Source organism: Hemiscyllium ocellatum, chromosome 25 (genome assembly GCF_020745735.1).
Source record: "Hemiscyllium ocellatum isolate sHemOce1 chromosome 25, sHemOce1.pat.X.cur, whole genome shotgun sequence".
Lineage (NCBI taxonomy): Eukaryota > Metazoa > Chordata > Chondrichthyes > Orectolobiformes > Hemiscylliidae > Hemiscyllium > Hemiscyllium ocellatum.
The window spans coordinates 30,127,060-30,154,304 of NC_083425.1; the positions used below are offsets into that span (position 1 = coordinate 30,127,060).

The 27,245-nt window shown below is 38.8% G+C and overlaps 1 protein-coding gene across 3 annotated transcripts in view; it reads left to right on the forward strand.

Annotated features, from left to right (window-relative positions):
* stx8 (syntaxin 8) overlaps positions 1-27,245 on the forward strand; it is a 196,511-nt gene that overhangs the window by 43,680 nt on the left and 125,586 nt on the right. For 2 of the 3 annotated variants that reach the window (XM_060844532.1, XM_060844533.1), the window contains exon 7: positions 23,668-23,733. The exons of the other annotated variant lie outside the window; for it this stretch is intronic. In XM_060844532.1, the coding sequence (XP_060700515.1) occupies positions 23,668-23,733 (66 nt within the window). The remainder of the gene's footprint in view (positions 1-23,667; positions 23,734-27,245) is intronic. 3 annotated transcript variants of the gene reach the window in all.

Genomic DNA, 27,245 nt, shown 5'->3' on the forward strand with positions numbered 1-27,245 from the left:
CACCACACTCTTCGACTCTGATCTCCAGCATCTGTAGTGCTCACTTTCTCCATCTTGGATTACCGATGGGTTCTTTAAATTCCTCTTCCACAACATAGAGTCATAGAGATGTACAGCATGGAAACAGATCCTTCGGTCCAACCCGTCCATGCCGACCAAATATCCCAACCCAATCTAGTCCCACCTGCCAGCACCCGGCCCATATCCCTCCAAACCCTTCCTATTCATATACCTATCCAAATGCCTCTTAAATGTTGCAATTGTACCAGCCTCCACCACATCCTCTGGCAACTCATTCCATACACGTACCATCCTCTGCGTGAAAAAGTTGCCCCTTAGGTCTCTTTTATATCTTTCCCCTCTCACCCTAAACCTATAGCCTCTAGTTCTGGACTCCCTGAACCCAGGGAAAAGACTTTGCCTATTTATCCTATCCATGCCCCTCAGAATTTTGTAAGCCTCTATAAGGTTACCCCTCAGCCTCCGATGATCCAGGGAAAACAGCCACAGCCTGTTCAGCCTCCAAGTAGCTCAGATTCTCCAACCCTGGCAACATCATTGTAAATCTTTTCTGAACCCTTTCAAGTTTCACAACATCTTTCCAATAGGAAGGAGACCAGAATTGCATGCAATATTTCGACAGTGGCCTAATCAATGTCCTTTACAGCTGCAACATGACCTCCCAACTCCTGTACTTGACCAGTAAAAGAAAGCATACCAAATGCCTTCTTCACTATCCTATCTCCCTGCGACTCCACTTTCAAGGAGCTATGAACCTGCACTCCAAGATCTCTTTGTTCAGCATTACCATTAAGTGTATAAGTCCTGCTAAGATTTGCTTTCCCAAAATGCAGCACCTCGCATTTACCTGAATTAAACTCCATCTGCCACTTCTCAGCCCGTTGGCCCATCTGGTCAAGATCCTGTTGTAATCTGAGGTAACCCTCTTCGCTGTCCACTGCACCTCCAATTTTGGTGTCATCTGCAAACTTACTAACTGTATCTCTTATGCTCACATCCAGATCATTTATGTAAATGACAAAAAGTAGAGGACCCAGAATCAATCCTTGTGGAACTCCACTGGTCACAGGCCTACTATCTGAAAAACGACCCTCCACCACCCTCTCTATCTTCTACCTTTGAGCCAGTTCTGTATCCAAATGGCTAGTTCTCTCTGTATTTCATGAGATCTAACCTTGCTAACCAGTCTCCCATGGGAAACCTTGTCGCACGCCTTACTGAAGTCCATATAGATCACATCTACTACTCTGCCCTCATCAATCTTCTTTATTACTTCATCAAAAAACCCAGTCAAGATTGTGAGACATCATTTCCCACACAAAAGGCTATCCCGAGTCAGTCCTTGCCTTTCCAAATACATGTACATCCTGTCCCTCGAGATTCCTTCCAGCAACTTGCCCACCACCAAGGTCAGGCTCACTGGTCTATCGTTTCCTGGCTTGTCCTTATCACCCTTCTTAAACAGTGGCACCACGTTTGCCAACCTCACCTGTGACTATCGATGATACAAATATCTCAGCAAAAGGCCCAGCAATCACTTCTCTAGCTTCCCACAGAGTTCTCGGGTACACCTGATCAGGTCCTGGGGATTTATCCACCTTTATGCGTTTCAAGACATCCAGCACTTCCTCTTCTGTAATCTGGACATTTTGCAAGATGTCACCATCTATTTCCCTACAGTCTATATCTTCCATATCCTTTTCCACAGTAAATACTGATACAAAATATTCACTTAGTATCTTCCCCCATTTTCTGTGGCTCCACACAAAGGCCACCTTGCTGATCTTTAAGGGGCCCAATTCTCTCCCTAGTTACCCTTTTGTCCTTAATCTATTTGTAAAAACCCTTTGGATTCTCCTTAATTCTATTTGCCAGAGCTACCTCATGTCCCCGTTTTGCCCTTCTGATTTCCCTCTGAAGTATACTCCTACTTTCTTTATACTCTCTAAGGATTCACTCGATCTATTCTGTCTATACCTGACATATGCTTCCTTCTTTTTCTTAACCAAACCCTCAATTTCTTTAGTCATCCAGCAGTCCCTATACCTACCAGCCTTTCCTTTCACCCTGACAGGAATATACTTTCTCTGGATTCTTGTTATCTCATTACTGAAAGCTTCACATTTTCCAGCCTTCCCTTTACCTGCGAACATCTGCCCCCAATCAGCTTTCGAAAGTTCTTGCCTAATACTGTCAAAATTGGCCTTTCTCCAATTTAGAACTTCAACTTTTAGATCTGGTCTATCCTTTTCCATCACTATTTTAAAACAAATAGAATTATGGTCACTGGCCCCAAAGTGCTCCCCCACTGACACCTCAGTCACCTGCCCTGCCTTATTTCCCAAGAGTAGGTCAAGTTTTGCACCTTCCCTTGTAGGTACATCCATATACTGAATCAGAAAATTGTCTTGTACACACTTAAGAAATTCCTCTCCTTCTAAACCTTTAACACGATGGCAGTCCCAGTCGACGTTTGGAAAGTTAAAATCCCCTCCCATAACTGCCCTATTATTCCTACTGATAGCTGAGATCTCCTTACAAGTTTGTTTCTCAATTTCCCTCTGACTATTGGGGGGTCTATAATACAATCCCAATAAGGTGATCATCCCTTTCTTATTTCTCAGTTCCACCCAAATAACTTCCCTCAATGTAGTTCCAGGAATATCCTCCCTTAGTACAGCTGTAATGCTATCCCTTATCAAAAATGCCACTCCCTCTCCTCTCTCCCCTCCCTTTCTATCCTTCCTGGAACATTAAGCTGCCAGTCCTGCCCATCCCTAAGCCATATTTCTGTAATTGCTATGATATCCCAGTCCCATGTTCCTAACCGTGCCCTGAGTTCATCTGCCTTCCCTGTTAGTCCCCTTGCATTGAAATAAATGCAGTTTAATTTATTAGTCCTACCTTCTCCCTGCCTGCCTTGACTGTTTGACTCACTTCTGTTCTTAGCTGTACCCGCCTCAGATCGATCTCTTTCCTCACTATCCCCCTGGGTTCCACTCCACACCTTACTAGGTTAAATCCTCCCAAGCAGTTCTAGCAAATTTCCCTGCCAGTATATTCGTCCCCTTCCAATTTAGGTGTAATCCGTCCTTCTTGTACAGGTTACTTCTACCCCAAAAGAGATTCCAATGATCCAAAAATGTGAATCCTTCTCCCATACACCAGCTCCTCAGCCATGCATTCATCTGCTCTATCCTCCTATTCCTTCCCTCACTAGCTCGTAGCACTGGGAGTAATCCAGATATTGCTACCCTTGAGGACCTCCTTTTTAAATTTCTACCAAACTCTCTGTAATCTCCCTTCAGAGTCTCAACCTTTTCCCTTCCAATGTCGTTGGTTCCAATGTGGACAATGACCTTCTGCTGTGGATATCCTTCTGAAACCTTTCTCTTACTGACTTTTAAGCCACTCGAAATTTTGTTCAAACCCATTCTACTCTGGAAACAGCTAAGCTAATAGCATCTCTGCTGCTGAAGACTTTTTTTCTCTCACTGAAAGCTCCACATTGCCCGACTATTTCTGGATTTTTCTGTCTCTCTTTGTAACTAGGCTCAGCATTAGCAGTTTTCATTTTACTCTTTACTCTTTGATGCAATGAACTATTCACCTTGAGGATTAAATAATCTCAAATCAAATTTCAGACACTCCTTCATTACTGGCCGAACTAAAGAAATGAAACTAAACAGTGTCTCTTTAATGTACAATATAGAAATACAAATCAAGCTTAAAAGCCTATACATTGTTTTTCCTTTTCATAATTCAAACTTCCAAATAGTAGTAATACATAATGAATCTTTGTCATAAGATCAATTCAAAATGGCAATTCCTAGAAATATGGGAGTGTTTGTGTCCACTGCACATTAACTAGAGATGAGAGTTTCACTTGTTTATTGCCAGTGAGTTGAAGATGTGGCATTTCTTTTTGATTGACATAAACTTTTCTTCATGAGATTTCCTGTGTCATAGTACTTCTATTTGAACAAAACTTATGGCAAAAAAGTGAAAGTCAGTTTGTATCCAAATGACAATTGCACATTAATTATTAATTTTACTTATTAAATATATCAGTGTAGACTTTTTAACATCTTTATTTGGTTTCTGCTTGTGTTGCCTTTTAAACAAATTTGGAATCTTAATTTAGACAGATCCCTTGCAGTTGGTATTCGAGTTGAGTAAAACCTTTGAATATGTTCAAGATTGTTGTTTGCAGGCAAATGCAATGAATATAATGAAAGACAGACATTTGCATGTATAAGACTCTAATTGACATAGCCAGACATTTGCAAATGCCAAATCCGTTGAGACACTATGTAGAGATTAACTTTCAGGAAATAAATGAGTTGGTTTAGAATCTGGCAGAATCTTTGTTTCCTAGTATGATGTCATTGCCGATCACAAACACCCGGGGCTGGTGAACAGCTTCAATTTAGCAATAAACCTGATTTTGTTGAATTCTTGAAATTTCATATTGGCACAGCTTCGTTAACCTATTTATGTGTTCTATTAGGGATTGAAGCATTGTACATTATTCATTATTGTTTCGTTGCTGAGCAACAGACCATCTGTGTTGTTTCTAATATTTGTAAGTAATGAGGTAATTTGCAAAGAAAATTTACTTTATAAAATTTTGGCCAAAAAATGTTTTTAAAAATTTCTTGTACTTCATTAACTCAGATGTAAAATTAGATTCACTTAATTATTGAAAAGCATAGGCCATTTCCTTTTCAGAGATATTTCATCAAGAGTTGTGCTCTCTGGGCTAATGCACTACAAATATGGAAAGCATTATGGAATAAAATAATACATCGCAAGTCATATTTTGAAATCACAAAAATATGACAAAATATATTCTAACATTCCTTTTTCACTGAGCCAAGATAAAGTCACATATAGTGTAGTATTAGGACTGCATAGAGAACTATTGGTAATGCAAACAAGATCTTGAAGCTCGAGAAATCTTGCAGTCTTCATGTCACAAGTTGCCTGCCTCTTTTCTTGTTTCTAATTGTGTAAAATCATCCTGATTTTCACTTTGTTTTTGCTATGCTTTTGGTTGAAACCTAGATTTAAATGATTCCACTTTATTTTGTGAGCGGTCCACAAGTTGAGAGGTGACAGATGTGAGGAGTGTAATGTCTCTTGTTTGTGCCAGGATTGGAGGGTTTGTGCTGTAGGTAGGGGCTGAATAGGCTGGGGCTTTTTTTTCCCCTGGAGTGTGGGATGCTGAGGGGGTGACCTTATAGAGGGGGGCATGGATAAGGTGAATAGCCAAGGTCTTTTTTTCACCAGGGTAAGAGAGTCCAAAACCAGATGGAATAGGTTTAAAGTGAGAGGGGAAAGATATGAAAGGGACCTAAGAGGCAATGTTTTCACACAGAGGGTAATGCATGTATGAAATCTGCTGCCAGAGGAGGTAGTGGAGGCTGGTTCAATTACAACATTTTAAAAGGCATCTGGATGGATATATGAATGGGATGGATTTTGCGGGACAGGGCCAAATACTGGCAAATTGGTACGAGAGTAGTTTAGGATATCTAGTCTGCATGGATGACTTGGACCGCAGAGTCTGTTTCCATGCTGTGCATCTTTATGACTCTGAGTAGTCCAATGTCAGATAAAATTACTTGGTGCATTTCAGAGTCAATAAATTTTATTCCAATGTAAGCTACTTTGGGATGAAGCGAAGTTGATTTGCTTTTCAAGTCTATGTATCTTGCCATTTAGTGATAATGTAGTCATGAAGAACTTTGCCACCAATACAGTAGAAACTAGATTGTCAGCCTCAGAGCAGTTCACCTACTACAGACAATGACACTGAGTTGGTTGAGGCTTGAGAAAGAATGTTCCATTTGGAACATTGACTGGAGTTGTGTGGAGGTGACAGAAACCATTGGTGACTCCTCAGATAATGAAGTAGTTCATATCCATATGCAGCAAGACCTGGACAACAAGCAAGTTTGGGCTGATGAGTGGCAAGTGGCTGTTGGGTCACAGAAGTGCCAGGAAATGACCATTTACAACAAACAAGAATTTAACACCCACCCCTTGATGTTCATTGGCATAACTGTCACTGAATGCCTTACAACCAACATCTTGGGAATTACCATTGATTAGAATCTGAAATGGACCAGTTATATAAACGCAATGGGTAGGAACAATCAGAGGCTACCAGTTCTGCAGTGAGTACTTTACATCTTGTCTTCTTAATGGACATATGTCATCTATAAAATATTTGCAGGGATTATAATGGAATAAGTTCTGCTTGCTTGAATTGGTGCAGCTTTGACAACATTCAAGAAAACATCCTTTGACAGTACCTTCCAGAACAGCAATCTCGACCATCTAGAAGGACAAGGGCAGCATGGGAATGGGAGCAATTGCAAGTTACTTCCAAACCATGACCATGCAAATTTGGAACTATATTGTTGTTCTTTGACAGTCGTTGGTTAAAATCCTAGAACTTTCTCCAGAATGATACTGTGGATGTAACTGCAAAACTTGGACTGTGGTGGTTTAAGAAAGCAACTCACCACCATTTCCTACGTCAAGACTGCCCTAGTCACTGTCGCCCACATCCCATTAATGAAAATCCTGCTGCCAGGCAGACAGTGTGTGGGTCGGTGGGACCAAAGCCATATTTTGCTGGCAGCAGCCAATTAACTGGCTACCACAGAGTCTGCTATCCTTTAAAAGTTTGTGATCCATTCCCAAACATAGCTGGCTACGAGCACTGGTAGCTGCTACTTGGGCTGCACTTGGGAGATGAATGTGCCTCGATAGACATGTGACATCAAACTTCATGTAATTGAAGTCTCGGGTGTTAGGGTCAAGCAGACAGGCATGGATCCTGAGAATAGGGGGCAGCATTTGCCATTAGGGGTATTTCCATGAGTCCAAAAATGCCCAAAAAAGAGAACCTCTCTCTGGAATCCAGTGGGAAGCTACCAAGATTTACCTAGTGATCTTGCCAGATAGCCCTCAGCCAGTGCTTGCTGGTAAAATGACAGCTGAGGTAGGAAGAAATCCTAATTGTCCACTTAAGTGGCCCAAATATTTGCCAGACAGGCCATCTGTCAACTTTCCCTCTGCTGACGAAACACTATGGTGGGAAGAAAGAAGTCAGTTGTGCCACGTAGCTCCTTCCAGTGCCATTTTCTCATTCTTCCTGCCTCCTCACAGTTCCCCAAAAGGCTGATAAAATTCATCCAGTTACTCTTTGTCTGTCCACAGATTTTGTGTGAATGAATGATTATTTCCACATTTCTGTTTTAAAATGTTAACTATGTCCAGTTTTGTTTCAATGACCCTGATGTCTGTAGTTGGTTGGCATTTATGCCCTCTGTAAAATGCAAGATGTTTTCCTTAATTCTGAAGTAAATGGGATTTGTTGGATAAATCTCAGAAAAACATTTGCTGCCTTTTACTGCTGTTCCAGTTGGAACAGTTCTCCTCTCTTTATAAGTTGCTCAACAACTGGCAGCAGATATTCATTCTTGCCACTTTTTATAAAGGCCATTGGGTTTTCAGCAGTTGTTTCTTATAATGTGTAATCCATGTACTAGGTGCCAGCATCCCTGCTGAATTCTTATTGAGAGTCTAGAGACCCTGATAGATTTGGTATGTCTCAGATTTAATAGGTGGAATGTGAAATGTGGTTCTGCATTTTCTATTTTCTGACATAACCTGCTGGTTTCAGTTAATACTTGGACTGTCATTCAGTGACTCTGCATATATCCTAATCCCTTCTTGTATATTCATTCTATTGCTAGCCTGGTTTTGTCTAAAATATATTTCAATATCCAGATTTTTGATAACTTATATTATTATAAAAGCTTGGATGGTGTCCCAAAACCCAATCTTTTTTCTTTAATCAATCAGTAATGCGACACTTTCCAACTTCACCTTGCAATACTAATAGGGGTGCCAACAGCTTTACAGTGTTATTGGATGTACCTGGAAATAAATAACTAGTTCCACAAATATCAGCCATCAACTTTGAACATATAAAACCCAGTCCAGGCTTAGAGATATAATTCCAGAATAATCCTTTGTGATGTGAAGAAATAAACTCTGAAATTCCTTCAGAAAATAACTCTTGCAGTCAGTTTGGTTTCTTGTATTACTCTTGCTTTACTGGCGTATGTGTGAAAATCTTGTCTTTTAAAATGTCATCCAAACAGCTATTGAAGTTGATCTTAGTTCCTCAAGGAGGATATTACTAATTTCCTTACAACTAGTAGAAAATAACAGCATTAATTTTAAAGATTCATTAGCCATCAGACTTTTTGATTTGAGGGGGGAGAAAGCGTTAGTGTTGTGTTCTGCTACTATCATTGACATAGTACTTTTCCATTTTACGTTTTAATACATTTAAAGTTTTGTATAATTGTCCTTACATCCAGGGTTTCAGACTTGTTTCCTTGTATCATCACTATCATTAGAGATTCTCTATTGATGTCTTTGTATAACTCTCAGTATTGTGTCTTTCTTTCTGATGTTCCAACTGAACATATTGAGACATTATAATTCTATTCCAGAAATCTGTTTGGTGAAGGATGATACTTTTACCGATCTTTACCTATTCTTACATTTTATTTACGGAGTGAGCCATTAGAAACATGCACCTTCTAACTTGACTACTGCATAGTTTCAGTGAGTGTTTCTTTACATGTACGCAACTGAACACCACCTGATAATTGCCCTCCACCTGCATATTGGGTGCATTTGCTGCACAATTTGCATCCTATTGTCTGCTAAAATTCAAGAAGTTTCAAATTAAATAACACATCACAATATATGTATTTTTAAGAATTGCATTCTGTGTGATAATATTGGATAGATCATTCATGCATGATAATTGCTGAACATGAAGACCACCAATGACACTTTGTATTTGTCATTGCACAGTTTCAAATTTACTTTGTGTCATAATCCTTCGGCAAGAGGAATAGTAAAGATTTGTAAGTACTCTGTACTATCGTGTCAAAATATTTGCTACAAAATATTTTTTCTCGCAATGATTTGTTCTCGTGCATATTCCAAGAGATTGCTTGCTTATTTCAAGAGATTTTCCAAAACCCTGTGTGTGTGTGTATGTATATATATATATATATATATATTTATATTGCCAGAGGCAATTTTATTAGCATTGTTCAGTTGTCCGGTTAATTGTGACTCCAAAATGTGTATTTATATGGAATAATATTTTGGCTAGCTGTCAGTGTCTGGGAGGTAAAATCCCTGGAGCTGAATTGTCAAATTATGCTAAATGACTATAAACCATACTTGTCCCTATTTCTTTTTTTCGTAATCACACACTTGAATGCATCATCATTTTAAAGTGCAATTTGCATAATAAAATAGAAATTGAAACCTGAGATTTATAGTTTTAAATTTGAAGTTGCAAATTTTTTTATCATATACATTTTGAACCTTCTTTTGGTTAGACTAGTTGAAGTTTGGTTACATTTCATGTACGTTTACGAGAACAAATAAACTCTGCTGATGATTAGCCATGCCTTAGATATAAATATACTAGCAAGAAGGAATAATTCATTTTGGATGAGCTTTACAAACAGCTGTTTCCAATTGAGACAATATACATTGAACTGACTTATTTTATTGTGTATAATTTACAGTAATTATATAATAAATGATTTAGCAACTGTATGCCACTACTGAATCATAAAATGTGTAACCTTTCATAACGTGATTGATTTTAACATCTTAATTACGTAGCCAGTTAAATATGCTGCAATGACTGTTTCACCCATGGGAATTAGAAACCCTGTTTGTTAAAGCTTACACTGGATTTGGTTTATAGATTTGTCATTTGTAGTTTAAATATGCATTGCTTGTCAAGCAGAAAAAGAACATAGTTTTTCTGTTTTTCGACTGTGTGAACTATTTATTTACATTATTTTGAATAGACTAAGTTGTTTGCCTTTTACAGTTGATTAGAGGTTGGAATCTCAGTTAAGTTCAAAGTAGTGTATTTTTGCATATATTGCTAACATGAGTGGTTTTCAATTGTGTAACTAGTAGAACATTGTAGAGCTTATAACTAAAAGAATACACAACTCTCTCTCTAAGTATTGAAAGTTCCTCTTGAAAATTCAGATTTTGGTACATATCCAAATATTAAAGAAGTCCTTGCAACATTTTCAAAGAAGCTATGTGTATCCAGTGGCTGGTAACTGCAGCTCTGGAGCTGTGGACTCTTTGTTTGTACCTTTTTTTATCTCTTGTCCAGATGTTGAATACATGAGTGAACATGTTGGTATCATTAGCCTGTTGTCATCAAAGCTTTTCTCCGTGCATGTATTTTCTGCATGTCCACATGTCTCCAGCAGATTAGTGTATACATATGTTGATTACAGCTGCTAGTTTTATATCTCCATATTGTATAATTTTAGCACCTGGATTAGGTATTTCTTTGAAAATTTCAAGAGACCTAGTCTACTTGAAAGTTCTGTAGGTAGTGGAGGAAAATTGACGTTTCGGGCAAAAGCCCTTCCTGATGAAGGGCTTTTGCCCGAAACATCGATTTTCCAGCTCCTCGGATGCTGCCTGACCTGCTGTGCTTTTCCAGTACCTCTCTAATCTAGACTCTGGTTTCCAGCATCTGCCGTCCTCACTTTTGCCTAGTTGACTTTAACCTTACTGCGAATCCTCGTGCAAGGATGCCTACCTTGAAGAAGTTCTCCTCCTCTCTCCACAAGAATCTCAGTGAGTCTCTCTCTCTCTCTCTCTCACACACACTGCAACCCCCAGGTCATCTCTTCTGCCATTCCTGATGGAGGGCTTTTGCCCGAAATGCAGATATTTCTGCTCCTCGGATGCTGCCTGACCTGCTGTGCTTTTCCAGCACCACTGTAACCTAGACTCTGGTTTCCAGCATCTAGAGTCCTCACTTTTGGCTAGTTCTGTAAGTGGCAGTATAATCAGCAATTGCAGTGTTTCAGGTCAGTTGCTGTAATTTAGATAGAAACCTTTTGCTGCCAGTGCAAAATCTTGGTATCCCCTTTCCACAGAATTGTCTGTTTTTAAAATTAGAATCAATTTTTCCTGCATGAAAAGCTTTAGTTCCCAAGTCAGCCGAAAATAGCACTCACATAATTAAATCTTCTACAGCAGGATATTTCAAACATATCAATGAATTGTAAAAATATTCAGTCAAGGTTTGATTCAAAGAACTCAGCCTTTCCGAAAAGCTTGGGCTTGAATTTTCTAATTTATTGCAGAGTTTTGAGGCAGTGAAGATTGCTTAATTTCATAGGGTCCATTAGTACTGCTTCGTCAGTTCTACTGAGAGAATAGTTTCCTTTGGATTACAACAAACGTTACTTTGCTCTTTTTGAAAAAAAGGGAACAAATATCAAAAGCTTTCCATATATTTGTCTCTTGCAAGAGAATGAAGAAAAATCTCTCTTGATTCAAGGCATTTCTGATCATGTGCCATGTTATATAAGTTATAAAGTATAATAAGACCATAAGACATGGGAGCAGAAATTAGGCCATGCAGCCCATTGGATCCTGCTCTGCCATTCAATCATGGCTGATAAGTTTCTCAAACCCATTCTCCCGCTTTCTCCTTGTAACCCTTGATCCTCTTGATACTCAAGAGCCCATCTATCTCAGCCTTAAATATATTCAGTGACCTAGCCTCCAAGGCGTTCTGATGCAATCAATTCCAAAGATTTACCGCTCTCTGGCTGAAGAACTTTCTCTTATAATTTTGGCTCGGCAGCAAATGGATATAAAGGTCAGAAAGGAAGTTAGAAACAAAAAAGCAGAAGTTGACAGACATTTTGGTAGGATTTTGAGGGTGCAGGTAATGTGGCAGGTGGACATATAATTTTTCAGTGTCGGCTATCGTGCAGATTATCCATTGGTGTTCCAACTGCGAGTACTTTTATGAAAGTAGGACTTGGCAACCTTCTGACAAATGATTAATTTTAAAAATTCCTGTTAATGAGTTATCATCTCTTTAGAGGGTAATGTGTTATTTTGTAAGAAGACTGCTGATCCACATTGGATGTGGAATCATACAAGTGAAGGAGGCAGCATCACATTGGAAAGCCAGTCATAACTGCATCATTTAGTGTGACCGGTTCATAAAGGGTGCATAGCTAAGAGGAATACTCATCCGTTGGCACAAATTTGCGAATGGGTGAGCAGAGTTAGGGCGTGCATATGGTCGGTTGTGGAGATATAACTCTCCAAGGACCATAGGGCCTGTTGTGGAGTGTACAGTAAGCATTATGAGTGTCGCTAACCAAAAGCAAAGAAAGAGTGACATGGACTTGTGGGACTGGATATTAGGCTGATGATCAACATTTTCAGGAGCAGATGTGGAGATCCAGCACGAGGAGGTCACGAGAGAAATGAAGGGCAGCAAGGCAGTAAAAGACCCTCAACATTAAGTGCACTGCTGAAGAAATAACCACCTGCACATTTCACTGAGTCTATGCCATAGGACAGTGCTTCCAACTAGGCAGATGGTCACTGAAATTTGCCCCCCATTGAGGGAGATCACATAATTCACAGGATATCACCTGTAGTGTCTTTGCAAGCATCAGTACATTACTACATCTGACAAATCATTGCTGTATTTGCAAAGCAGGGTAGTACAGTTTCAAATAAATTGGACCTCCGAGTTCCAAAGGTAGTGGGATTTGTCTCTGATGAACTCCCATGGCAGTAATGCATCATTAGTTGCAGCCATGAGGCCACTATGGTGCTAAATGAGCAAACAATGAGATTAAGTGGAATGGCTTAAATATTAAACTGGTGTGTGACCACTCCAAGAGATTGATATATCTAGATATGCTTGATGCCTCCATGGCAAAAGAATAAGGGGCCAACATACCAATAGGTAAGTAGGGAAATAGTCTCTTTCCTCATTCTAATTTGTTTTATTTGTTGAAGTTCATTTATTTACCAAATGCAGCCAAGTGATATCCTTCTCATTTGCTGAGTTTAAAGTGATTTGTCCACGTGTAGAGTGGTGCAGGATTATTTGTTTGTTTCTACAAGTGCATAAAATATCAGAGTCTCAGCACAAACATGACCCGAATCTTAATGCTTTCACATCTTCTAGCTCATAAATTGATAACTGTTTCGCGAGGACTACTTTCTTTCAGCAGGAGTTCATTCGACAGATGAGGTTTGTCATGAGGGACATGTTCGTGACTGCTTGTGTTTCCCATTCCTTGATCCAAAGAATGTTTGCTGGGACATTTTTTTGAGGAGCATTGTTTTTGCTTAAAGGATTACATTGCAGTGTTATGATTTTTGAAAAGGATAATTTGGGACAAAATTGGGCCACACTCCATAATGGCGTTCTTCTGTGCTCTCATATTGTATGCTTCAAGGAAGGAAAAGCCGAAAGAGTCAGTGAGCTTGTGTCACTAACCTTTGGCAGGGAGAGTGAGAGTTTCACGTTGAAGGAGGACTGAATGAGTCAAGTGAGAATGGAAAAAGGATGGGGTTCTGTAGTGGTTGCATACTTAGTTGGAAGAATCTAAGATTTGAATGAAGAGATTGCAGGAAACGGAAGATAAATTGAATAAGCAAAGGAGTGTATAAGCAGTAGGGTTCTGAGGTTCAGAGTTAGCATATGTGATTACTGGAAATGACATCAAGGAAGCTTCTGAGGACCATGCATTCCTGTAACTTCATTTGAAATATGCTTGCAGCTGTACCTTCTCCTGCCATGTCGTCTTCCACCAAAAAGAAATGAAAAAAGAAGGGGCATGAGTTAATGAAGGGAAACAAAAAAAAATAAGAGAGACAGAGAAACAGATATCCACGAAAATTAAGAGTGGCCATATTCTCCATTTGCCATGTGCGTTGTTACAGGGGATTGACTAGTTGATACATGCATTGCTTATGGCATGACACACTGAACAACAACATGCTCTCAGGTGAGGGCAGGAGATAATTAGACCAGGGTAAAGGCATAAGTTGATCTACAAGTTATACAATTTTATCCTTTATAATTATGTAATTTTATATTATATTTACAATCGAAAAGCATACAGCACTTTAGATGAGAATTTGATGTATCAGTTAACGATCTAGAAGATGTAAAATCGAAGCATTACAATACAACTATTTTTTGAAAGATGTAACTAACAATGTGACAAAATGTTGCAGTTTCCAACATATTAGAAATTTGGACAGAGTTTATAATGAGCAAAATTAACAGCAGAATGTTTGTTTTTTTATATCTGTGTCCTAGATATTAACATTCAGGCATCTCTCTACAAATAAATGTTCTAAAGGCTGTGTTGTGCATAAGCACAGAATTATTGGCAGTTTTGCTGCATAAATGCAATAACTATAGACAGATGGATTTTCAGGACTCTGTTGATTTGCTGAAAATGAGAGTACTTATAAGCAGACCTTGAAGTCACTTATTTATGTAGCTGGTAATGAGAGTTTATACTATGTGTTCATGTAAGTTTTGAAGAGCTGTTCTTATGTTATTTCACTACAAATTAAACTATTGCAATTGTTGAATCTACACATGAAAATAATCAAGAACAACAATGTCTATGGTGGATAAGAATATAAAATACCTCTAAAATGCATTACTTGGTATGTGAGCATAACAAAATAACAGCAGAAAGTTTATTGAGATATATTTAGCAGTTCCTGATTAACCAAAGAAATCAAGAGAATGTTCAATTAACAGTTATATGATTCAATACAATCTATGATGTGGTATTAAAAAACTTCACATTCAACATGCAACATATTCATTGACATCGGTGACATAAACCACAAACACAAATTGTGCTTCAAATACCTCTTCTGAAAATATTCTATTCTGGAAGAGCTGAGTTTAAAAGTTTTTGCAGAAGCATACAACAGATTCATGCTTAGTTGCAGAAATTGTTGGAAATAAGCTTAAAATCAACAGTTTCCAGGTGGCTGCCATTTGGCAGATATTTTTGGAGAGATTAGGCATTTCTTGTTCCCTTGAATCAGTTATGTTTTCATAAATGGAGTCCAGAGGCAATTGGAATCGGAGTAGTCTGTGATTCATGAGACTGTTCCGGTGATCACTAAATTAGAAGGTACCATGTACACTCCAGATTTTATTTTCCCCCTCTCTTCCTGACAGCAACTTTAGAAAACCTCAATGTATGTTCCAATTACATTTTAGCACAGAGTGAAAAGCATCAAGAAGGACTGTCTAGGAAACTTAAATGATGAAGCCATGAGAGTTATTTTGTTACGTAACTTAAAATTTGATTAATTGATCTGATATGTACTTTGAAGCTTCTACCGTGTAAGTCACTGTAGGAATCTACTATCTGTCAGGGTCAGCAACAAATTTTATGACTACAACAGTAAAGAAGGCACTGTCTTTTGAAAGTTGGAGGTGAACAGGACAGATCTTCAAGAAACAAAAGAGTTTCATTCCTCTATTGGACAAGGACAAATTACTGCTCGAACTTCAGTCATTCAGGCAGCAGCTGTTCATGTTTAGAAAGAAGCTCAAGTCGCCATTAGAACAGAAGAACATGTTGTCACTCTTCTGATGACAGGCAGGCTCCACATTTTACATTTCAAATCTATCCAAATGTTTCTTAATGGGTTGAGCTTGGCTACTGTCACTCCTAACATCAACTCATCTGTAAAAGACAATACAATAGAGGAAATAAATTATATGCCAATTATAGGTCGTATCAAAGGGGCTAACATGACTGGAGAACCGAAGTTGATTTATACCTGCAGAGAAAAAAAATGAAGAAACCTAAGAGACTAGATGAAAAAAAATTGAAAGAACTGCAGGTGCTGGTAATCGGAAACAAAAACCGAAATTCTGGAAAAACAGCACTGGACCCGAAACATTAACATTGATTTCTCTTAGCGAGTTTTGAGAAGATTTGTAGCTCAGGTTGAGGTTCTGGATATAAGTTTGCTCACTGAGCTAAAAGGTGTGTTTTCAGATGTTTCCTCACCATACTAGGTAACATCATCGATGAGCCTCTGGTGAAACACTGGTGTTACACCCTGCTTTCTGTTTATGTGTTTAGGTTTCCTTGGGTTAGAAGAACCAAAGGCACATACATACACCAAACACCACCAACTTCATCACCAGGGACAACATCATCAAGCTAGTGGGCCTATGCCTTAACACCCACTTCACTTTCAATAACAAAACTTACAAACAAACCAAAGGAACATCCATGGGCAGGAATGCAAAGACTCGAACAAACACCTCTGCCAATCATCCAGCCCAAACTTTGGGTCCGTTATGTGGATGACACTTTTGTCAGCACTAAACAAAACCAATTAGATGAAACTTTCAAGACCATCAATAATATCCTTACTAATAAAATTCACAAAAGAGGAAAACTACAACAAACTGCCATTCCTAGATATCGCAATAGAACCACTAGCCAGTGGGGAATTTCAAACCAGCATCTACAGAAAAACAATACAAAGAGACCAAATACTGAACTACAGAAGCAGTCATCCCAACATCCACAAACGAAGCTGCATCAAAACATTATTTCAACGTGTCACCACACATTGCAGCACAGAGGAACTATGAAGAGCAGAGGAAAATCACCTATACAGCGTATTCAAAAAGAAAAGTACCCAGTGACCACAGCTTGCTGATTTCTCAGTAACAAACCCAAACAAGCAGACAAAACGTGTCCAGAAATCCTAGCCACTCTCCCCTACATCTCGGAAATGACTGCAAGACTACTCAAACCCCTTGGCATTATGGTAGCCCACAAACGCACCAGCACACTAAAACAGCAGCTAATGAACAGCAAAGACTGTATACGGACAACAAGCAAAACAAAAGTCATTTTCAAAATATCTTGAAAGAACTGTAACAAACACTACATTGGACAAACAAGCAGAAAACTAGCCACCAAGATACATGAACATCAACTAGCCACAAAAGGACCCACTCTCACTAGTATCTTACATACAGATGAGGAAGGACACGACTTTGACTGGGACAGCACATCCATCCTAGGACAAGCCAAGCAGAGACACACGTGAGAATTCCTAGAAGTATGGCATTCCAACTGGAACTCTATCAACAAACACATTGACTTGGACCCCATTTACCACCCTCTGAGAAAAAGAACAGGAAATGACATCACCACAGGAAATGGCACCAGCAACTCAGGGAAACCTGAAACACGCAAGTAGAAAGGGAGGTATAACACCAGCGCTTCACCGGAGGCTCACTGATGTTACCTAGCATGGTGATGAAACATCTGAAAATGGACCTTCCAGCTCAGCAAGCAAACTTACATCCAGAACTGATTTCTCTCCACTGATGCTGCTGAGTTTTTCCAGAAATTTCTGTTTTTGTTTTTGTTCTGAAATGACTAGAAGTTGGCAAGTCACCAGGACCTGGTGGCTGACATCAGAAAATTACAAAACGTTATTTACTGCACATGATAAGGGTTTGTGGAGTTGCATCCATATATTAATATGGATAGGGAGCAGAGAGTAAAGATAAATCTCACATTTTCAAGTTTGTAGGCTGTGACAAGCTAATGTTTCAAGAATCCGTGCTGGAGCCTCACCTTTTCACAAGCTCGATGAATGACTGAAATGAAAAGGCAATGAGTGGTGTGTCTAGATGTGTTGGGAATGCAAGCTATGAGGAGGCCACAAAGAGCTATAGCCAGGTTAAGCAAGTGGGCAACAAAGTTGCAATTTGAAATAATGTAGAGAATTGAGGTTTTACATTTTGATAGGTTTGAAAAGCAAATTAAAAATATAAAATATTTAAGTACTGTATTGATGTTCAGAAAGATGTGAGTATACATGTGTAAGGAAAACAAAGATAACCCACAAGGGGCTATTATGAATCTTTGGTTAACCCAGAAGTTAATGGTGCACCGTGCATGTATATTCAAGTGTGAGAGGGGTTTGATCTCACAGATAATTGAGGGAAGTGGGAGCAGGCAGAGAAGTGTGGTTGAGGCAGAAGATCAGTCATGACTGAAGTTTGAATGGTGGAGCAGGCTTGAGGAGCCATATATTCTTCTATTTTGTTTAAGAAGACTGTTATTAGCCTGAAATATTTTTTTTTTAGATGGTGCAGAGATCCAGATAAATTTATTGATTTTCAAAATGGATATTCTTCTGGATAGATTCCAGAATTGGGAATGACGTCTGAAAAGAAAGTCAGCAAATAATATGTAACAGAAGGTGACTTACAGGCTAATTTACTTTGAAATTTATAATTATTTTTCAATAATTGCATCAACTTATTGAATTTTGATTTTTTTTTTAAGATGTAGAATTAAAGAAAATTATAGAGTGGAAGTAGTGTATAAGCTTGAATTGTGATTTTCTTCCTGAGAACCATGCTTCAATGCTCTTAAATATTCTTCTTTCAAACGACTACCAACTTCCCTTTCAAAACTGCGGCTTCAACAGGGAACACCTTAAACCAAGGATCTGTTCACCTCTGGTAGATGTTAAAGATTTGATCAAATCCAGCGTGGACCTTGAATGAGCCCTTCCTTTTCTGGGGCAAGCACAGGACCTGCCATCGGAACAGGCGGCTGCTATGTTGGTGGAGGTAACATTGGCAAGGTAGGCCCAGCAGCGAAAGATGGTGCCTGAGGATTGGCGACTTCATTGTTTGTTGGGTCAGATGCTGGCAGCGATGAAGTGGTGGCGGGAGGGCATCATAACGATATTGATGCAGGCCTAATGGCAAGTAAAGTGACTTTAATGATGGTTGGTCGGGGGCAGGCAGTGGCGAGGCAGTGGTGGAGGAGTATCGGTCCAGCAATGAAAGATGGTGCCTGGCAATCAGCAACTTCAAAGTTAGTTGGGTCCAGTATGGTAGTGGCAACGTGCTGGAGGAGGGTTGGCAGCGTAGGCGTGTTGATGGTGAAAAGTTGGCTCAGGATTGATGGACTCCCTTGAAGCTATATCTTTTTCTTTTATTTTTACTTGTTCTTAAATTATTCAAAGTGGTACTGAATTGTGGCAACAAATGAAAGCTTATTATATTCTTACTGTAAAATAGATGGAACAACATAATCATTCATTCGTTGAAGATTTCCCAGCACCATTCTAAGAGTGGGGAAAACGCTCCAGTGTCCTGAATACCATTTTTCTCTCAAGTCATAAACAGAAGATCTTGTCTTTATCTTATTGCTTGTTTGTTTATTGCATACAAGTTGGCTGTGTTGATGTACTAAGTTACACTAGAGAATTGACTGGAAAAATACTTTACTTGGATATCAAGTATTTGAATTGTCCCAGTGGTGCCATATAAATGTTCTTTATGTTTCTTTCTTTAACTGTGTACTGTCATTGGTATTTTTATGAACTTATCTGTTAATTTCTGTTGCTTCTGTATACTTGTTTGAATTCATCACAGAGATTATGCGGCTCAGAAGTAGGCCTTTCAACCCAGCTCACCGAGCCTGATTCATATGCTTGGTCCAATATAAAGGAGCAGCAATAGGTCATTAAGCCTCTCGAACTGGTTCTAATATTCAGGAGGATAATGGCTGATCTGATTTGGCCTTAACTCCACTTCCTGCCTGCTACTGATCGTGACCCATATCCCCTCTAATTTTCTTTCTGTCTGTGCTGGTCTCCAAGGTACATGCACGGCAGCAATTTCTGGAACTTGACGTCAATACTGTGATTGGCAAGCCAATGCCAATTTTCATGTGCAGACCTTGGAGTAGCTGTGTATTTGTGCAGCTTCGAAGCAACATTGATGATGAGTGTTGATTACCTTATGAGATGTTCCAGTATTTTATGGAGCAGATATTTCAGATGCTCCAGCAATTCTCAAGAAACCTGAATCTCAATGATATATCAATTAAACATGTGTATTCACAGACAGCCAAGGAGTTCACACATTTCATCTATCCCTTTGTTTAAAGACGGATCATCAATAAGAGATGCTTAGCGTTCCAGCTGATGTACCTTTATGTTTCTCTATGGACAAAAGAAACTCCATGTGTGTTGAATGAATATGACTGAGACCCATTGACCTTTCAATTGTTAGGAGTATAGTATACTTTGAAAGGAAATTAACCCTTAAAATTCCCTCATCCAATCTAGACATCTGAAGGCATCAAACAACAAAACAGGATGTGCAGTCAACACAGCAATTTGTTTTGGAAAATGGCTTTGAACTTGCACATGTTATATAATGCCATTTTATTACCTGCTTTTTATATAACAGTAGAAGCTCTCCTGCAGAGGCAGAGTTCCCATTAAAAAGTCATTGAACTAACTGCAAGTCAACAAAGCAGACCAAGTTTAAAAAATAGGAATACGTTGACTGGTAGACTCTTCTCAAAACTACTCCAATTTCAAGTTCACATGAGAACTAAACTCTTGGGAATTCAACTATGAAAGACATCTCAACTTGCTGACCATCCTGAGCTTTACAAATGTTTCACTTCAACTAAGGCATCAACTCATCTAACGAAGTATAGGCCTGCTGAAATAAAAATGACTGAGGCAGTGATACAAACTTTATAATATTTACAGGGAGAATGACTGAAAGGCTTAGCACATACAGAGTTTTGGAAGTCTGTGTGCATAAATCACAAAAAGCTAGCAATAAGTTCAGCAGGTAATAGGGAAAGCTAATGGAATGTACATTGCTTCAAAAGGAATGGAGTATCAGAATAGGGAAGTCCTGCTCAATCGTACAAGGCACTAGTAAAACCAAACCTAGAATATTGTGAACAGTTTTGGGCCACTGATCTGAGGAACTTATGCTGGCGTAGGAGTCAGCCCAGAGAAAGTTTACTGGTTGAATAGGTTTGGCCTGTGCTCATTGGAACTCAGAAGAATGAGAGGAGACCTAAAAACATAAAAGATTCTTGGGGAATCTGATAGGGTACATGCAGAGCAGTTGCTTTCCTTTGTGAGTGTGTCCAGGACCAGAGGGAATAATTTAAGACAGAGATGGAGAGGAACTACTCCCAGTGGATAGTGAATCTATGAAATTCTTTTTCACAGAGAGCTGTTGAGGCCTGGAGTCACTAGGTATATTCAAGGCGGAGATAGGCAGGTTTTCAGTTAGTAAGGGATTCGATGGTTATGGGGAAAAAGGCAAGAATGTACAGTAGAGGATTATTAGATCTGTCATGATCTTACAGAAGCCAGGAACAGGACTCAGCCATTGGGCCCTTTGAGTCTGCACCACCATTCAATGTGTTCATGGCTGACCTCATTTAATGGCAGGGCAGACTTGATGGGTGAATGGACTACTTATGGCCTGCATCTTCAGGTATAATAATCTTCCTTATTTTCAAACTGATATGGATCATTTTCCAGGACTCTTTGTAATCTTGTCACAATTAGCTTTCTAACCAATCTTCATGTTGTCAGCAAATGTGACGACAATTAGTATTTTTTGTAAAAGGTCAGAACAACACCACATAGTTAATAAACTCCCAAAGTTACATTTTATCTCAAATTGCACTCAGTCATCAGCTGATATCTTTGTGTGCTTGACAAGACCACCTGTATTTATAGTAGCTGAAATTGTACAGAGGTGAGTCAAGCAGGTTAGGGAAGCAAGTTTGAACTGGCTACCTAATTAACAAAGAAACTACTTCTCCAGAAGGAGATTATTCATCCTTGACTAAGACAGAAAGAACCTTGACTTTAACAGTGAGTTGTACTTGTACTTTAGAAGGAGATTAACCCTTTGAATTTCCAAGTTTGAGTTGCACTCAGTCACAAGTCCCTCTCTTTGTTTTGCTATGTGTGGTTTGCTAGACCTCCTGTATCTGTATGTTGCCATCTTAATTTTTTATCATAACCTTCTATGCCCTTTTCCTCCATATACATATCTAGCTTCCCCTTAAAAAGATCCATTCTATTCACTTCAACCATTGTTTGTAATTCTAAACTTCACATTCTCACTGCTGTTTTGGGAAAAGAAGTTTCTTCTGAATTCCCTATTCTCTTTTATTTTGATGACTGTCTTATATTGATGGCTGCTTGGTTATGCTCTTTCCCACAAGAGGAAACATTTTCCTTGTATCCGTTCTATCAAAAGCTTTCATAATTTCATCCTTCAACATTTTCTCAAGAGAACAGTGATCCAGTCTGTCAATCCTTTTCTGACATGTACTTTAAACATTTTTATATAATTCTAAAATGTGTTCCCTTCAGTGCCAATGTGTCCTTTATATAACACAGGTGAAAACAATGACTGTAGATGCTGGAAATCAGATTCTGGAGTAGAGTGGTGCTGGAAAAGCACAGCAGTTTAGGCAGCATCCGAGGAGCAGAAAAATTGACGTTTCAGGCAAAACCCTGAAGGGTGGAGCACTCTGTCTGTATTCCTGATGAAGGGCTTTTGCCCGAAGCGTCAATTTTCCTGCTCCTTGGATGCTGCCTGAGCTGCTGTACTTTTCCAGCACCACTCTACTCCTTTATATAATATGACAACCAGAACTGCATGAATGGCTGTATGATCTAACCAAACTTCAGTACTAAGTTAGTAAAGCTTCCCTACATTTCAATTTTATCCCTTTGAGAAATAAAGCTGAGTGCTTGGTTAAGGTTTGTTATGGCCTTGATAAATAATGGAGCAACTTTTCATAATTTGTGTATTTGTATTCCAAGATTCCTTTGTTCCTCTACCTCACTTGGACGTGCACCTTCCAGGTAATAAATATCCAAATCTTCCAGGGTATTTCTGCTGGAAGCCGATAAGCTTTTTGCAATAATTTAACACCACCATTCTTTTTAAATTTTAGAAATTACCTTTAGGAGCTTTATAGGTGTACAGAAACATATGTTCCTGGGCAGCCTAATATGTACAATATTAAATAGGTAACTTTGATGTCATGTGTTATTTGATAAATGTGATTTGTTTGTGACACGTAAATGACATCTTGTTTGAACAAATTCAGAACATATTTGGAGATTTTCACCAACTGTAGCAAGTGGTTTGATTTTGCTCAAGTGTGTTGCTGTCAAAGCAGACTCAATATGAAGCATTGATAGGTTTAGCTGGGAGTTTGTAAATGTCCTGCTCTTGAATGAGAAACTGCCTTCACAGTAGCTTTAAAGAACTTTCATTAAAACTTATTGAACTTAATTTAGTTTATCATGCCAGGCCTCCATTTTCTTATCGTACTTCTTGAATTGTAACTGAGCTGCATGATGACATTTCTTACTACTGGACATGGGTTAATTGCTGCGATCAAGAAATGATTTGATAAGAATAATCAAATCGGGAGTATAATATTTTACAACTAGTAAAATATCAGCATGGAAGTGATATATGGGATAGTCAAATGAATTTCATGGCTGATAATTTGGCTAGTCGCTTCTCTCCTGCTGCCTGTTGCAAATCTTCCTCACTAGTCAGTATACAAATTGGAATTTCTACACTTCAGTACAATGTCAGATTGACTTTATCTGCAACCTCATTCCTGAAGAAGGGCTCATGCCCGAAACGTCGATTCTCCTGCTCCTTGGATGCCTGACCTGCTGCGCTTTTCCAGCAACACATTTTCAGCTCTGATATATATATTCACTGTGCAAGCTTAATGCTGGAAAAGTGCATATCAAAGCCATTCTGCAGAAGAACAGCGGCACTGGTCATATCATTTCTTATTGTTTTTCATATACTCTTAGGACCAGTGGTGGCCACTTTACAGTTTTCTGAAAGATGCCCGGACTGCCTTAGACTACCCCAGAATGGTGAGATATCTTGAAAGGTTGTACAACAGGTAAAGCTAGTTACAGTGCTGTAGCAACAAAAATGATGTTTGCCACTAACACGATGACACCTTCAAGCCAAAAAGCCCTCTGGTAATCACATAAATTAGGAATGTGGTGCATGAATTTCATTTTGTGTGATACCAGGCACAGAGGCCACACAGCCCAGAAACTGATGGATCGTATCAAAAAACATATACCTTTGGCATTTTGCAACAAGCAAGACACTGACTGGATCCAATCACCCTGCACTTGCAAATTATGCAACACAGTTTCTAATATTCTGCTTTGGACAACATTTGCTGGATAATCCGGAATGTGTAGTGCACTTGCATGTACTGGAAGCTACGCATATTAATACACTGTGTCTTGTTTTTTGCAGACAGAATAAGTTCAGCCTGTTTGAACTCAGCGAAATAGGTACAGCCATTTAATGTCAAAGCGTGATGCTGGAAAAGCACAGCAGGTCAGGCAGCATCCGAGGAACAGGAGATTTGACGTTTCATGCGTAAGCCCTTCAGCCCACATTCCTGATGAAGGGCTTATGCCCGAAATGTCAATTCTCCTGCTCCGTGGATGCTACCTGACCTACTGTGCTTTTCAGCACCACACTTTTCTACTCTGATCTCCAGAATCTGCAGTCTTCACTTTCTCCCACAACCATTTAATAGTCAATTTCTCAGGACAATGCTTTGACAATCGCAGTCAGTCTGCCTGGTTTAAAATTTAAATAAAGCCTAGTTGTCAATCAGTATTAATGGGTGCATTCTCCATGGCAGTGCCTTTTCCAATCAGTGTCCACTTGCTAACTAGTCAGCACTCTCTCCTCATGCAGTATAAATGTTGAATTTCCCCTTGAAGAGTGTCTTGATGAGTGCAAGACAAAAAAACTTCAACAAAATGTGCCATTTTTCTCCAATACCTAGTATATCACTGTCTGTTAGACTCACCTTCCTCAGCTATAATTAAGAAATAGACTGCTTTTTGTATGTGCAAAGAAATTTATGGAAGCAAAGCAATAGGTAGAACTTAGTAGTATAGTGCTATTGTTTGTCCTGAGCATTAGAGCAGGGATAATTTAAAGAGATGCTTAATCCGATCAATGAGATGGGGTAACTGAAGGAGAATAAATCCAGCATTTCATAATGTATTTTAGAATACTTAAAAATTACTTCTAAATGTTTATACAAAAGCCTTTAATATGAATTTTTCCTTTAACTTTTAATTTTGTTTCAGTAAATTTTGAGTTCATGAAGAGCATTCTTACTATTGCTAGTTCAGACAGTAATTAAAACAAAAATGACATGACAGGCTTTGCTATTTGTGGGTTTGGTCAGTAATCCTCCCTTTTTTGTGCTCTTACTATTTAAGTTACAAAAATGAAAGAACTGAGAAAGCCCAAGTAACTGGAGCTGGGACATGGAGCAAACCGAATTGGATTGCTATCAGTAAAGGGAGCAAAGTTTTAGACGTGAAATCAGCCCCAAGATGAATAAAGGAAACTGATTTCTTCAAATGCAGAATTTTTTCCACCATTCCTTTTATAAATTGGCAACTCAGAAAATAAGAATGTAAAATCAATTTTGCTCCTATATTTGTGAATCTACAAGTTTTCTTTCCGATTTAATTCAAATGTAAAAGCTGGAATACTTCTCACACAATTATAGGGGTTTTGACTTTTACTCGCACTATTATGATATGTAAATAGAGGTTTTATTTTGAAGAGTGAAAGATTAAAGTTTTCCTGTTATTTCTTTGCGTCCGCAACAAACTCTGTTCCCTGACTGCCAACCAAAATGCTGTGAAATATTGCAAATGCTGGAGATCTGAAATGAAAACAGAAAGTGCTGGAAATAGCTGGCAGATTGGTCAGTATCTGTGAAGAAAAACTGAATTTATGGCTGTTGACCTTTAATCAGATTTTTGATTTGCTTCCTTTTCCTGATGACTACAAGACCAAATTTATGCTTGCCAAATTTGGTGTCTGGTTTGACCACAGGATGAGTTTTTGACTAAACATCAGTGCTATTCCGAAACCACCTACTTCGAGCTCTGTAACCTTACTGGGTCTTGCGCAGCTGAAACCTGCATTCATACCTTTAGTGATCTTTAGACTTGATGATGAGTGCCAGCCTCACATGTTCTATCCTTTGTAAACTTGAAGTTATCCAAAATTTTGTTTAGTCCTAACTTATACCATGACCTGCAGTTGCTCCTGGTTTAAAAAATGGTTTGAGTTTAACATTCTCATCCTTATTTTTGAATTCCTCCACAGTTTCACTCTCCTTAAATCTGTAATCTCCAACTGTGAACTTAGCCAATAAATCAGCACTCTTCTAATTCCAACTTGTTGAGCTTCCCAGTTATAATTGATCCATCAATGACAGCAGTGCCTTTAGTTGCTGCAGACCCAAGCTCTGGAAGCTTCTCCTGAAGTGGCTTCCCCTCTGCATCTCATACTTTTTCCTTCAAGACTGTATTTTAATTTTGCTTCTTTTAATCATGCTTTCACTGATACCATTTAATATCTCCTCATGTGACAAATTTCCTTTGCATTTCCCATTTTCTTATTTTAAAGGTGCTTTCTAATTGGGTGTTCTTGGTTGATGCTTGTTGTTTGAGGCCAGTGCCATCAAACAGCTTATATGAGCTGCACAATGAATACTGAGGACTCTTGACTGAACTGTATTCTTTGTTACATAAATTTCGTAGATTTGTTTAGTAGGAATTGAACAATGACTGATGTGGTACTGATATTAGCATTGTTGGTGAAGGTACCACAGTCTTGGTTGAGCTTTAGTGATAGCATTCATGCCTCTAAACCAAATGGTGTGGGTTTAAATCTCGTTCTGGTACTGAGCACATAATCAAGCTAACATTTCAGATGCAGTACTGAGGGAATACTGGACTGTCTTTGGGATTAGTAGTTAAACTGACTCCTCAGGTAAATGTAATGACCCCATGGTGCCATTTCAAAGAAGAATACAGGAGATATTCCTCAATTAACTTCACAAACCGTTTGTATGATCATTATCTGGATGCCTGAAACACACTGTCAATGAGGTGGTGGAAGCAGGCGCCTGAGCAGCGTTTAAGGCATATTTTCATAGCAACATGAACATGAGGTGAACAGAGGAATACAAACCATGTTTGGGCTAATGGGCCTGTTCCGTGCTGTATTATATTGTATTATTGTATCATCGTATTGCAGTTGGGAGGTAGGTTACTTGCTACATACAATTTGCCTGCTGTGTTTTCTACGATAGAAATGAGATACTCAAAGAGTTGGTCCAAAAACATTTTGGGGTAGCTGAAGCTCATGAAAGGGATTATTTAAATGAAAGTCTTTATTTGAGTTTGTGAAAATTCTAATTTTCAACTGACTTAAATATTACTAATCTTTTAGAGAGGAATATCTGTATCCTTAATAATACCATACATTTGTTTAGCTGTTTGAAAATTTCAATTGGAAATGAAGGATATTAATTGCTTTT